General features: G+C 50.9%; 1 protein-coding gene and 1 long non-coding RNA gene across 10 annotated transcripts in view; one reads left to right on the forward strand and one right to left on the reverse strand.

Moving 5' to 3' along the window:
• The window catches only part of Arhgef18 (Rho/Rac guanine nucleotide exchange factor 18), a 109,379-nt gene that overhangs the window by 73,685 nt on the left and 21,902 nt on the right, over nt 1-13,792 (forward strand). For all 6 annotated transcript variants that reach the window (XM_087578179.1, XM_087578181.1, NM_001395655.2 and 3 more), the window contains 4 exon segments: nt 6,909-7,050; nt 8,631-8,743; nt 8,894-9,034; nt 11,974-12,224. In XM_087578179.1, coding sequence (XP_087434305.1) covers nt 6,909-7,050; nt 8,631-8,743; nt 8,894-9,034; nt 11,974-12,224 — 647 coding nt within the window.
• On the reverse strand, nt 5,166-6,421 carry LOC120095867 (uncharacterized). Of its 4 annotated transcripts, none has more exons than XR_015634508.1 (3): nt 6,287-6,421; nt 5,985-6,099; nt 5,166-5,460 (listed from the first exon to the last, which is right to left on the reverse strand). It is a non-coding gene; the product is annotated as an uncharacterized LOC120095867 (long non-coding RNA). The 4 variants fall into 4 exon arrangements; XR_015634510.1 differs by having other exon boundaries at nt 5,166-5,464; nt 6,287-6,417; XR_015634507.1 differs by lacking the exon at nt 6,287-6,421 and having other exon boundaries at nt 5,985-6,153.

Genomic DNA, 13,792 nt, shown 5'->3' on the forward strand with positions numbered 1-13,792 from the left:
CCCAGACCTTCCGGTGAATTCCTGCAAACAGCAGTCTTTTGAGTTTGGTTTCTAAATTTCTGTTTTTGTCATTGATTATGTGGGTGTGGTGCATGTGCACCACTACACGCGTGTGTGGAGAGCAGAGGTTTCTCCTGCCTCTCTGCTCCCTACTCCAGGTGACTGGCAGATTGATTTTATTTTAAATCACGTGAATGTGTGTGGGTGTGTGTACATGCATGTGCTCAAGGGAGCTAGGGGTCTCCAGGTCCCCTGGAGTTGGAGTTACAGTTGTGAGACCCCAGCGTGAGCCATCTCCTCAGCCCCAGATTCGGCTGTTTCACACACTTGGATTGTCAGGCTTACGCACCAATCACTCTTGCCCACTGAGCCTTTTCTGCTGGACCTGGACCTGCTCCCTCCAGACCACGGTTGTGGTTCTTCAATAGCTGGATAGCATTTCCCTGGCCGCGTTGGACCACAGGGGATCATCCCCTGGCCAGTGGGTTGGTAAGGTGATTGAACAGTTTCTACTACTGACTTCCACAAACTAACTGCACTGCTGTGAACAGTCCGTATTTGTATTGCTTTAACACATGGATCCAAGAGTATGATCACAGCATTTTCGTGGGGATGTGGATATGGGTGTGATACTTACACCCATGCAGCCAGAAGCCAGAGGTCAACATCCAGTACCTCCCTCCCTCCCTCCCTCCCTCCCTCCCTCCCTCCCTCCCTCCCTCCCTCCCTCCCTCTCCACCTCATTCCTTTAAAGATTTATTTATTTTATTTTGCGTGTATGCGTGTTCGCCTCCATGTCTGCACATGTACTGCTTACGTAGAGGAGCCTATGGAGGCCTGAAGAGAGAGGGCCAGAGTCTCTGGAACCGGGGTTGCAAACGGTTGTATCTGTGCATTGCGTGTGCTCGGCGGCATCCCAGGGAGGCCGGAAGTGGGCATCAGATCCCCTCAGAGCTGGGCTCACCTGGTTGTCAGCTATCATTCGGGTCTGGGAATCGTTTTGTTTTGTCTGCGCTTTGATTTTTCTCTGTGTAGTTCTGGAACTTCCTCTGTAGACAAGGCTGGCCTTGAACTCAGAGATCTGCTGCCTCTGCTTCCCAGGTACTGAGAGATTCTAAATGCCTGGCTTGCACTGGGGAATCTTAACCTGGGTCCTCTGGAGGAACAGGCAGTGTCTCAAGCCCCTCCACCTTGACTCTGAGACACATTCTCTCCCAGACCTTGAAGCTCATGACAAAGTTTCCGCCCTGTGTAGCATGGTAGATGCTACCTAGAAGAGGAAGCAGACGTCACCTGTCCCAACAGACAGACCCCCAGGTCTCAGGGCCGCTGGTGTGTGGAGAGCGGCCGGGACCTGTGTGAATAAGGTGTGGTAAGACATGCAGTCACTGAAGGGGCTGCCACAAAGGAAGCCTAGCGCACTACCGACTAGAACCAAGCGGCACAGCACTGCAGACAGGGCACACTGGGAGTGCCTGGTTAGTAAGAAGGCAGAGGGGGCAAGGCAGAAATGTAGATACAATCACGGTTATGAAGTAGCAATGAAAATGACTTTATGTTGGGGGGAGGGGTGTGTGGTGAATTAGCTTTGACTCCCAGTAGGTCGCACACACTACACCTCCCCAAGAGCTCTCCGGACTTGCGAATGAAACACACACACACACACACACACACACACACACACACACACACACACACACACCAGCTAATTTTGATATACCTTGACTAGCTCAATGGCCGGGCACTTCTTAAACCTCCCATGGCACACACTTCCCTCTGGTGTTCCTGGCTCGACACCTTCTAAATCTATATTTTATCTTTTGTTGCCCTGTTACCGTCTGGTTCCCATTAGGAAGCTTGAGAACCTTGCCTTATAGTCTTGTACTTGGCTTTAGGATGATAGAGTGGGTAACGTGGCCTAGAGTGAAGAGAACAGTTGGGAAAGAAGGTGGGTGGGAAACAATGGTGGCTTGAGAGACTGAAGCAGGAGGATTGTCCTGGGTTCAAAGCCAACGTGGAGTCTCCCAGACTACAGAGTGCGACCCACGTCAATGAGTACTCTCATTCCTGCCGAAACACCTCACAGAACCAGCTTATGGAAGGAAGGCGTCTTCATTGTATTCCCGTCCTGTAGTAAGCACCTTAGGGGAGAAGGGGGTTTGTTTCAGCTCACAGTTCCAGGCTGCGGTCCATTACTGTGCCCTGGGAAGTTGCTGTTCATGACTAGACACGCCACATCTACAGTCAGGAGCAGAAAGAAGGGAGTGCAGGCTACATACAGGTCAGGACCCCTGCCAAGGAATCGCGTTGTTGGCCCTAGGCTGCACCTTCCAGTACCAAGTAACCTCACCAGACACACCCTCGGGCCCATCCAGTGTAGAGGGCTCCTCGCTGAGAGTCTCCCCAGGTGACTATAGGTCACATCAAGTGAACACAAGCCAAGCATCTAGAGAAATCGTTGAGGCTGCAGGAGCAACAAGATTGTGAGGTAGATATTCAGACCCAATCTGTCTGTGAGCATTGACTGTGGATTGACCACTTTCTTTTTTTTAATTAATTAATTTATTTATTTTATGTATGTGAGTACACTGTAGCTGTCTTCAGACACACCAGAAGAGGACATCGGATCCCATTACAGATGGTTGTGAACCACCATGTGGTTGCTGGGAATTGAACTCTGGACCTCTGGAAGAGCAGTCTTAAGTCTTTTGTTTTGTCTTAAGCCCTGAGACATCTCTCCAGCCCGGATTGACCACTTTCTGTAGTATTAAATATTAATTAATAAATCCCGACATGGGGTGCCACCTCAGTAGTTCATGTTCTGGAAGGGAAGACACACACGCAGCCTTCATATTTTAATACACCTTAAACAGCACGGCAGTGGGCCACTGCCTATCCTGCACTGCTGCTCGAACCTACCTCCCACTGATAGTGAGTTACTTCTGACTAATTCTGTGCTCCATCTTGGCTGCTCTAGACCCAGGTGGGCAGCCCTCTGGACTGGGCTCTCCCGGCTCCTTCACATGGCGGCCATGCCTCTCTGTCCTGCACTCTCCTCAGGCCTGGCGTCTTTTCCAAACTCTCCCAGCATGGCTAATCTCCTCCCATCCCATCCCATCCCAACCTCGGGAATCCTGAAAGCCCGCCTCTGCCTGTCTCCCCAGCTATTGGCTGTTGGCATCTTTATTTACCAGTCAGAGCCGACTGGGGACAGGTGCCCAGAAGCTGCACACAGACCCTCTTCTGGAAGCAGTTTGGGGTTGAGTTTACATTTAGCGGCTGATTTATTTGTGAGTACACGTGCAGTGCAATGGCAAGCCTGTAGAAGGCAGTAAACGGTTTCCATAGTCGGTTCTCTTTCTACCCTCTGGGTCTCAGGGATCACACTGGGGCCACCCTGCTCTGCAGCAGTGCCTTTGCCCAGCGAGCCATGTCATGCCTGAGTTCTGTTCCTAGCACACAACAGGGCAGCTCTCAGTGTCCTAACCCCAGCTCCAGCATGGCCAATGCTCTCCTCTGGCCTCCTTAGGAACCCATATACATACGCACATACATGCTGTACATAAACAGAAAATAATCATCAGTCGCCCCGAGGAAGAGAGAATGCACTGTGCCTTTTGCAGTGGAGGTCAGCAAGCCACTGCATGGTGGAGGGACATGGAGGGCCTCAGAGAAAAACCGAAAAGTCCCAGGGCAACAGGGAACAAAAGAAAGACTGGTTAACTTTTCTGAGGACTCAAAGCTCCACCCGGGCTGTACTGAGGGAGGGACTCCTTGAAGGGACAAGCACATTATGTCATTAAGGGGACAATTAGCCTTGCCCTCCCTGTAGCATGAGCCCTACCTAGGTGAGTGGCAAACCAAGCTGGCAGAGAAGATAATCAGTCCATGATGTTTTGGGTGGCTCATATTGCCAGGTCTCCTCCCAGGGACGGAGGAATACCTTGGACTCTATCCTAGCTTGACCAGGAGGAAGTAGCTTTATGTTCGTGGGGCTTCGATTTAAAAACTAAGAAGTGACCCCCATTTCTGGTATTGGGAGGTGAGGAACAACAGGACATGACACAACACAGGAACAGATGGACAGGAGGTAGGTTCATCCTCGATGACCTCCAAGGTAGCTGTTAATCCCTATAACAGGTAGGGATCAAACCCTGGGCCTCAGACATGCCAGGCAAACACGCTACCATCACGTTATGTCTCTAACCTTTGGTTTAGGTCTTGTTGTTAACTGGCAGAGGGAAAGCTTGTTTGCACAGGCACACGTGTGTAGGTCAGAGGACAACTTGCAGGAGTCAGCTGTCTCCTTCCACTGTGTGGGTCCAGGGGGTTGAGGGAATCAAATCCAGGTCATCAGGATTAGTACCAAAGGGACTTTATCCACTGAGTTATCTCACTAGCTCTTTTTGTATACTTTAGGCATATGCATTCCTGTATAGGTTTATAGTGGTAATGTATATGTATGTATGCATGTGTGTACAAGCATATGGTGGCGTGTTTAATGTGTATGTGTGCATGCCTGTGTGTATAGCTATGTGGTGGTATACTGTTTGTGTGTGTGTGTGTGTGTGTGTGTGTGCGCGCGTATAGGTACATGGTGGTGTTTACGGAAGCCAGATGAGTGTCAAAGATCTCTTGAAACTGCAGTTGTTACAGATTGTTGCCCGCTGCCCTACGGGTGCAGGGAACATCCCCTGCAAGAACAAGTAGTCTTAGCCACCGAGCCATCTTTCCAAGCCCTTTGCTGTTTTGTTTTTGAGACAGGCTGGCCTTAAACTCATGATCCTCCTGCCTCATCGTCCCAGCGTTTGGATTACAGGTGTATGTCCCCAAGGCCCACCATTAGCAATATTTATTAACATTCTTTGGAGCTGACCTTTCCCTTCTCTGAACAGTGTGAAAGCAGAGTCTGTCCCCTTTGGGCCAGACCTTAGCTCACAGACCGTGGCTCACAGACTAGCTAGCCATGCTGAGAAGCCCGGCAGAGGCCGCCATTCAGGTTTGTCCCATATTTGTGTGTTTAAATCATCGTGGCCTGGGTGCGGTTTGGTATGGTGTACGAATAGCAGGAAATTCCTGCCCTGACCTGAGCTATTTCCATTTATGATGGGTTTTTTTGTTTGTAAATGGGTGTGTATACATTGGTGACATCTACGTGGCCAACCTTAATAATAACAATTGTCAGACATTTATTAACTTGACATCAGAACATTTGAGACAGGGGTCAGTGACATCCCCACCATGCTGGGCTGATAAAAATCTTGACTGTTATGAGGGCTGGGGATGTGGCTCAGCTGTAGATTGGTTAGTATTTATGCAGTCCTGGGTTCCATGTCCAGCAGCCAATACGGTGGCATACAGCTGTGATCTGGTGCTTGGGAGACCGAGGCAGGGCTTGCAGAAGTATGAAAAGTTTTCAGCTGCCGAGTTCCAGGCCTACCAGGGCTACACAGAGAGACCCTGTCTCAAAGGGGAAAATGGGAGTATTTTATTTAATAAATGATAAATAATATTATCTGAGTATTAAATAAAAATTAAAGAATTAATTTTAATTGGAAATATTTTCAGCAGGTAGTAATTCATATCTTAAGCTTCCCTCATGACCTCCCTGTCAGAAAATTTCCAATGTAGCCTTAGTCTTTTCTAGTTCTGTTTTCGAGACAGGGTTTCTCTATATAGCCCTGGCTGTCCTGGAGCAGACAAAGGCAGAGGGAGATTTGTCTGGCCAGCAGTTTGGAGTCCAGAGACTGTAGCAACAGCACCCAGCAAGGGTCACCCACCAAGGGTCACCCACCAAGGGTCTTCCTGCTATTCCAGCACCTGGAGAGAAGGGCAGGCAAGGGAGCTAAAAAGGATGCACTTTTTCTTAACCAAATAAATCCTGAGAGAGCTGGGGCCAGGCTCAGGGGTAAAACCCCTTCCCGGAATTCTCCAGTGAGGGGTTGGGGTGGGGATGCTCTGAGAGAGAGGTGTAGAACACTTACCTAGAATCTCTTAGTGAGGAATTAGGGTGTGATTCAGTCATACAGACGTTAAAGCTGTCTTCAGTCAGTGGGAGACACTTCCATTAGTGGGAGCATAGATCCCCCTGTCCAGACCCTGAAAGTTAGCAGTTGGAATAAATAACCGTTTGGAACTCTGATATGTGTCGGGTGTGTCCATAGAACAGAATAATGAGCCTTGCTCGGGTGTACCCTGAGGTCAGAATCCTATCCTACACCAGGACTGACGGGCACAGCCAGCTAAGTCCGCATCCTGCCCCCAGGTCTGTGGGTCTCCGAGTTACCTGACATCTGACCGACCGATCACAGATCAATTAGCATCCTGAGTGTAGTGTCTGTGCCAAACACGCCGCGTGCACAGCTCCCAATCGTAGATCATTTGCCGTGAACATGCGCCGTCCTCTGCTGTTGTCCCCTGCAAAGAGCAAGCACGGTGTGGGAGAGCCGTTCCTTTTTTTTTTTTTTTTTTTTTTTAATTGTTTTACCCAAAGAAAAAATTCAGTGCCATTTGTACACCACACAGTCACAGTAGGGACCAGTTTCCAGCACACCAGCCCCACTGCTCCAGCCAATACAGTCGGGGGGAGGCACAGCTCCGTTTTCTAGAAGGATCCCACCCGAGGCATCAAAACCAGCGCAGCCTGGGTACAGTGCCAAGCACCAGCATGGGGACCACACACTCTAAAGGTGGCAACAGGCAGGGGTCACCCCCTGGCCACCCTGAGCTGCCCTTCTACGGCTCTCTCCCCAGGAAATGGAACGAGAATGTCTTCTTGGATAATGAGCTATTGACCTCCAAGATTCTGTCAGTGCTGAGGCCCCAGACGGAGCGAGGCTTCAGGGCCGGTGACCTCCGCTACCCTGCCCACTTTCTCAGCTCCGGTTCTGTGTTTGCCTCTGTTGCAGCCTCCCTGAAGGAGCACCCCCGGACCGCACTTCTGTCTGATGGCAGCAGCCCGGCTCCCTCCCGGAATGTCGGCATGACCGTCTCTCAGAAAGGGGGTCTCCAGCCAACACTGAGCCCAGCTGGATCTGGGGTGCGACTTGGGTAAGCTTGCGGTGGCGTGGGGTACTTTTCAGCTGGCAGGTGCACTCCCGGGGAGGAGAGAAAAACTCATTTATGCCCCATGGTAATTATCCATTAACAGATGCTTTCTGAATCCTAGTGTTGTTTAAAATGTATCATGATCACCATGAGAGCAGTCTTCTTACTTATTTGTGTGTATGTATTGGGGCATTTGTGCCACAGCAGACACAGAGGTCAGAGGACAGCTCTGAGGAGTTGGTTCTTTCCTTCTACCTGTCTGGGACCCAGGGATTGAACTTATAAAGTCATCAGTCCTGAAGGCAAGCCTCTTTAACTGGCTGGGCTGCCTCACTGGCCCAGCCCATGAACGTTCTTTTTGGTTTTGGTATTTTGTTTTGTTTTCATTTTTTGAGATAAGGTTTCTCTGTTATAGCCCTGGATGTCCTGGAACTCGCTCAGGCTGGTCTCAAATTCACAAAGCTCCACCTGCCTCTGCCTCCCAAGTGCCGGGATTAACAGTGCGAGTCACCAATCCCCTGGCTCCACTTTCTTTTTGTAAAACCAATGTGTACCTGATTATGTCAACCACAGATAGAGGCAGTTTGTGCAGCATTCTGGTTGGGCATCCCTGGGCAGCGCTTCCTCCTATCCCCAAGACATAGTCATTGTCTATGCCGCTCACGGCTACACAGTACCTCAAGATGGTCCTAGCAGTACAGGACCGGAAGCCCTGAGTTAGTGCCACAGAGTAACATAACAGTTATGGTCCCTGATGAGTAGCCGGGGAAAGGAGCTGATCTTCTTTTCCCCTTGTGAAAAGCCTCCATTGCTGTGAGGCTGTGTATCCTGTAAGTGGTCACCGGCAAAGGCACACAGACTTACTGAGTCATCTTCCTACATCATCAGTAGCTGAGCATGCGCTGTGCCACACCCCCCAGCTGCTAAAATATTTTTAAATTTCCAGAAAATGTGAGCAAGTGGCCGAGTCTCCAGACTCCTTCCCTAGCCTGCCCCTGGGTACACAGACGCAGTGGCCTCTGTTGTGCCTGTACAGCACTTGGTTACAGTCGCACCACCTGCTGCTACAGGGAAGTGACCTAAACTAAGTCAACCTTCAGTGAGCAGTTCTCTGAGGACTCACCTAGACCTCCAAATTATGTTTCTCAACTTCTTTCCCTTCCTCCCTCCTCCCTGCTCCCCCCCCTCTTCCTCTCACTGCCGGGTGGGATCCAGGGCCTTGAGCGGTCTAACATTGTTACATTGTAACAATGCGTATAATTCTAACATTGCGCTGTATCCCTAGCCCAAAGGTTTTCTAAGATGACCTGTGACAAGTTAGAGTTCTACTGGAATCCAGAAAGTTCTCCAAACATCTAATTAGAAGGAGTAACAATCCCACGTGCCTTACATATCCCAAGTATGAATACATGCCTCTTTAAGCTACTTTTGTGGTTTCTGGAGTGGGTTCTCTCCTTCCACTCCGTGTGGGACCCAGGGGTTGAACTCAGGTCACCAGGCTTAGAAGCATCTTCACCCACAGAGCCGTCTCACTGGCCCTGATTTCTTTTTGTGAGACAAACATTTGAATCATTTCCACTCAGACCGATCGCTGGAGACATGGATGAAGCTGACTCCGTGTTTTTAAAGCTGAAACAGACGGCTGATGACTCTCTGTCACTCACATCCTCGAATGCTGAGTCTGTTTTCATAGAAGGTACGCTCAGTCCTCTCTGCTTTCCCAGGGATGCCTCATGGTTCCCGGCTCTACCGGGAGAGGCCAGAGGCTCCAGCTTGAACATAAACAGGACAGGAAGATGTGGCAAGCATTGGGCATCTTCCCAACAACCTTCTGTCCTTCCCTCAGATCCTTACACTGCCTCGCTGAGGTGTGAGATCGAATCAGATGCCCATGAGTTTGAGGCCGAGTCCTGGAGCCTCTCGGTGGATGTAGCATATGCCAAGAAACAAAAGAAGGAGGTGGTCAAGAGACAGGACGTCCTGTATGGTAAGGTGTCTAAGGCCTGCGCCACCATGCCGGCACTCTCTTTAATTCTTCTTTCTTCGCATTCTTTCGTAAAAATAGTTTTGCGTATGGTTCCCAGCCCTGTCAGGAAACACCTTTGTCCACTGAGCCATCTTACCAGCCCTGTTTTGGTTTTGGTTTTGGTTTTTGAGATAGACAGTCATTACCTTAAACTCACCGTGTAACCTGAAATAACCTTAAACTTCCTCCACCTCCCAAGTACTTGGAATTACAGGCATGCACTGCCCAACCTGATTATGCACTGCTAGAAACTGCCGGAGTTTTGTGCGTGCTAAGCAAGTTCTACCAACTGTGCTAAATCCCAGCACCTTCTTTTTTACTTATTTATTTTTTCTTTCTCTAATTCCACCTAAGAGTCTGAGGTATGCAGAATTGGGAGATCTGGTCGTTCGCCTCACCTCCTGCTTCCCTGGGACAGCCCTACCTGTTGTACCAGGGAGGGTTTTGTTAGCACAGGTCCCTTGCAAACCAGCCTGACATGCCCAGACTGATTCATTCTTGCCTTGTTAGTGACAATCTCCATCGCTTTGGTCAGCTAGAACAGAATGTCATCAGCAGGGTGGCGTTTAGAGACTCGGTGAAACCAACCAACTTCCTAGTCTTAGGCAGCCTCCCTGCTGTGTCTTCAGAATGATTGAGAGGCCAGAGACTCTGTTGTTTGTATGTCTGTTAGACCAGATCCAAGCACCTGGTAGCCACTGGTTTCATCTCCAACCTTCTCAGATTTTGTTGTTGCTGCTGTTTTGTTTCGTTGTTTTGGTTTTTAGTTTGAGGACAGTGTGTTTGTACCCTTTTCATTCCTCCCCAGCTCCTCCTGTGCACCAACCACCTGCTCTCAAATTCAAGACCTTCTCATACACGCTCGTGTGTGTGTGTGTGTGTGTGTGTGTGTGTGTGTGTGTGTGTGTGTGTGACACAGATACAGGTCCGAGGATACTAGCAGACCTTTATCCTCCTACCCCACTGCTGGAGCTCTGGGGTGACAAGCCCTGCCTACCATACCTGGGTCATGGGATGCTCAGGTAGAACCTGGGTCTTTGCTCATGATGGGCAAGCATTTCTCCAGCTGTGCCTGTTAACAGCATGGAGGTTACGTTTCAGCACATGAGTGGACCGCAGACAATGAGCTCAGGGTCTGTTGAAGTCTGTGATCACATATATTCAGAGTCGTGCAGGCATCACCCCCACCAAGGCTGGAAGTTCCTCAGCATGGCCTTCTTGACATTGAGGTTGCACAGCACATTCCTAAACACTTTTTTTTCCTCCACAGTTGCTTTGGCTTCACATAGCACTGTGGGGAGGGGAGGCTTCTAATTAAGGAAGGCTAAAGGCCAAGTGTGAGGGGAGACACCTGCTGTTCCTGCAGGAAAGACGTTTGAGCCAGTCAGCCAGCCCAGGCCTCTGCTCCCTAGCCTTTCTGAAAGGGAGCATCACAGGAACTCCCCACCTTCCAGCCTCTGCCTCACAAGTACTCGGACTTCAATAATGCCGTGCGACACCCAGTTTGTTTAGGCGTTGAGGATAGGCCGTGGCACATCCCTCCCTACTATGTCAAGAGTATTCCTTCTTTTCTGTCGTTCATTTTGCTGGGTGAAGTAACTGAGCTAGAGCCTAGGCCCCATGTGCATGAGGCTAGTGCTGCTTAGCTGTGGCTCCAATCCCAAGACTCTGTGTCCAAAAGAAAGGGGGCAGGTGGGGGAGACAAAGGCTGGAGGTGCAGCGTAGTTGGTAAAAATGCCCGCCACGCAAGCAGGAGCTCAGATCCCAGCACCCATGTGAAACACTGGGCATAGCAACACAGGCGCGCACATGGTGCTGTGTGCAGGAGTGAAGCCTGCGGGAGTGAAGCCTGCGGGAGGGGACTGCAGGTTCGAGGACCAGCAAGCTGAACTGGGGAAGTGGTTTGAAGGGATGGAAACCTGAGTTGGATCCCAGCTGCCCTGTGAGAAGCTGGGCATGGCCATGCATTCCTCCTGGACCCTAGCATCAGGCGTGTGGCACACAACACACACACACACACACACACACACACACACACACACAACTATCAGCATTGCATGAACCAGCCTAGCCAGAGCATAACATGATTCGGGGAGGGCTTTGCATATGTGGATACACAGAAGGAGAGGTGCTAAACTGCATACATTAGTGTACTACCATGGTGCGGGTATGGAGGCCAGAGGACAACTTGTTTGGGGGTGAATCTCTCCTATTACATGGATCTTAGGGACTGAACTCAAATTGTCAGGTGGGGAATAAGCGCTTTTACCAACATAGGTTTGAAACTTTTCTTTTAATGTGTGTGCGTGTTTTTCCCGCATGTGTGCCTGGGCACCACTCATGTGCCTGGTGCCCCAGGAATGCCTGCTGAGCATGTCAGATGCCCTAGAGCTGGGGTTACAGGTGGCTGTGAGCCTCCATGTGGGCACTGGAATCAAACCGGGGGCCTCTGCAAGAGCAGCAGCAAATGCTCTTAACCACGGAGCCAGCTCTCCAGTTACCACTGAGAGAAAGATTCATTGTGTAACCCTGGAATTGCTTGGAATTCACTGTGTAGACCAGGCTGCCCTTGCGTTCAGAGACCTATCGACACCTCCCGCATGCTGGGGTTAAACATGCATCACCAGGCGCAGCCTAAGGGAGAATAATCAGGGAAGACGCCAAACATTGACCTTTAGCCCCCAGCATCTACATGCGCTCATATATATAAATGTATGTACACACATGTACCACACAGAAAAGGATGGAGAGGAGAGAGAGTGTTGGCATGTATATGGGCCAGCCACAGGGGCAGGGACTTGGGTGGAGAGCCAGCAGGGTCAGTCCGCCTGCCGCAGGCCTACAGAGGCTGTGAGTACCGTGGGAGTAAGGCGCGTCTTCCCACGCCTGTGTCCCGGCAGAGCTGATGCAGACAGAGGCGCATCACGTGCGCACGCTGAAGATCATGCTGAAAGTATACTCCAGAGCCCTGCAGGAGGAGCTGCAGTTCAGCGACCAGGCAGTCAGCCGCCTGTTCCCATGCGCCGACGACTTACTGGACATGCACAGCCACTTCCTCGCCCGCCTTAAGGAGCGCCGGCAGGAGTTCCTAGAGGAGGACAGTGATCGGAATTATGTCATCCAGAAGATCGGAGATGTCCTGGTCCAGCAGGTAGGTGCTGTGACCAGGATGGGCCACGCCCTGTCTTCCTTCTCTCTGATAAGATGATGGCTCTGGTATATTACATGCCCAGCCTCCCAGAAAGCACACAGTGAGTGCCAGCTCCTGTCCACATTGCTCAGATCTTCAGAACCCCCAAGCCCGGAAGGGTAGTCAATCAAGCATGTCTAAACACTGTCCAGAGTCGCATCCTCAGCTAGCAATCTGCCTCAGTTGGTAGAGCTCTTGCCTGGCGTGCAGAAAGCCTTGAGTGCCGTCCCTAGCACAGTGCACCAGGCCCTAGCACAGTGCACCAGGCCCTAGCACAGTGCACCAGGCCCTAGCACAGTGCACCAGGCCCTAGCACAGTGCACCAGGCCCTAGCACAGTGCACCAGGCCCTAGCACAGTGCACCAGGCCCTAGCACAGTGCACCAGGCCCTAGCACAGTGCACCAGGCCCTAGCACAGTGCACCAGGCCCTAGCACAGTGCACCAGGCCCTAGCACAGTGCACCAGGCCCTAGCACAGTGCACCAGGCCCTAGCACAGTGCACCAGGCCCTAGCACAGTGCACCAGGCCCTAGCACAGTGCACCAGGCCCTAGCACAGTGCACCAGGCCCTAGCACAGTGCACCAGGCCCTAGCACAGTGCACCAGGCCCTAGCACAGTGCACCAGGCAGTGGTGGTACACACCTTTAATCCCATTCCTCGGGGCAGGTGGATCTTGAGTTCAAGGCCAGCCTGGTCTACAGCCAGGGATACACAGAGAAAGCCTGCCTTGAAAAACCAAAACAGAAGAGAGAAAAAGATAGTCATTTATCATATGTGTGACCATGTATGTGCCATGGTATACCTGAGGAAGTCAGAGGACAATTTCCAGGAATCAGTCCTCTCCTTCTGCCATGTCGACTCAGGGATCAAACTCAGGTCATCGGGTTTAAGAGCAAGTGTCTTTACTACTGACCCTTCTTGGCAGCCCCATTCCTTTCTTTGTTTATTTCTTTCTTTTCTACTTTTTGTTTGTCTTGTTTTTATTTGTTTACCTTTCTATGTAGCCCTGCTGTCCTGGAACTTGCTGCGTCCTCCAGGGTGACCTAGCAGTCACAGAGACCCACCCCCTCTGCTTTTAAGTGCTGGGATTAAAGGTGTGTCACACCATGCCAGACTGGGTCAGGGTCTTTGAATGAACCTAGGGCTGACTCTTTTGGCTGTTTAGCTGCCAAGGGAGCCCTACAACCCTCCCGCCTCAGCCTCCCAACACTGCAAGTACAGGTTCATGCTGCCTGACTTAGTTCTTCGAGCTGTGCTGAAGACCTAACAAGCCCAGGCCTTTATGGATTTTTGCTTGTAGGACTCAGTGTGTGGCAGTAGACTGGGCCACCTGACAGTGTGGACCAGAAGCACCTGGAGAATAGGGACAGGCAGAGCTCAACACAGTTCTCTCACCCCCTCATACCTTGCACCAAGGCACCTAGTAAGCTCCAGGCCAAGGAGGTGCTGGGAGAGAGGGGTCAGGGAAAATACAGGTGGTCGGCATGAGCAGATCAGCCAGCCGGAAGCAGTCACAGTTCGTTTTCTG

The sequence above is a fragment of the Rattus norvegicus genome, chromosome 12, assembly GCF_021556685.1.
Source record: "Rattus norvegicus strain SHRSP/BbbUtx chromosome 12, alternate assembly SHRSP_T2T, whole genome shotgun sequence".
Lineage (NCBI taxonomy): Eukaryota > Metazoa > Chordata > Mammalia > Rodentia > Muridae > Rattus > Rattus norvegicus.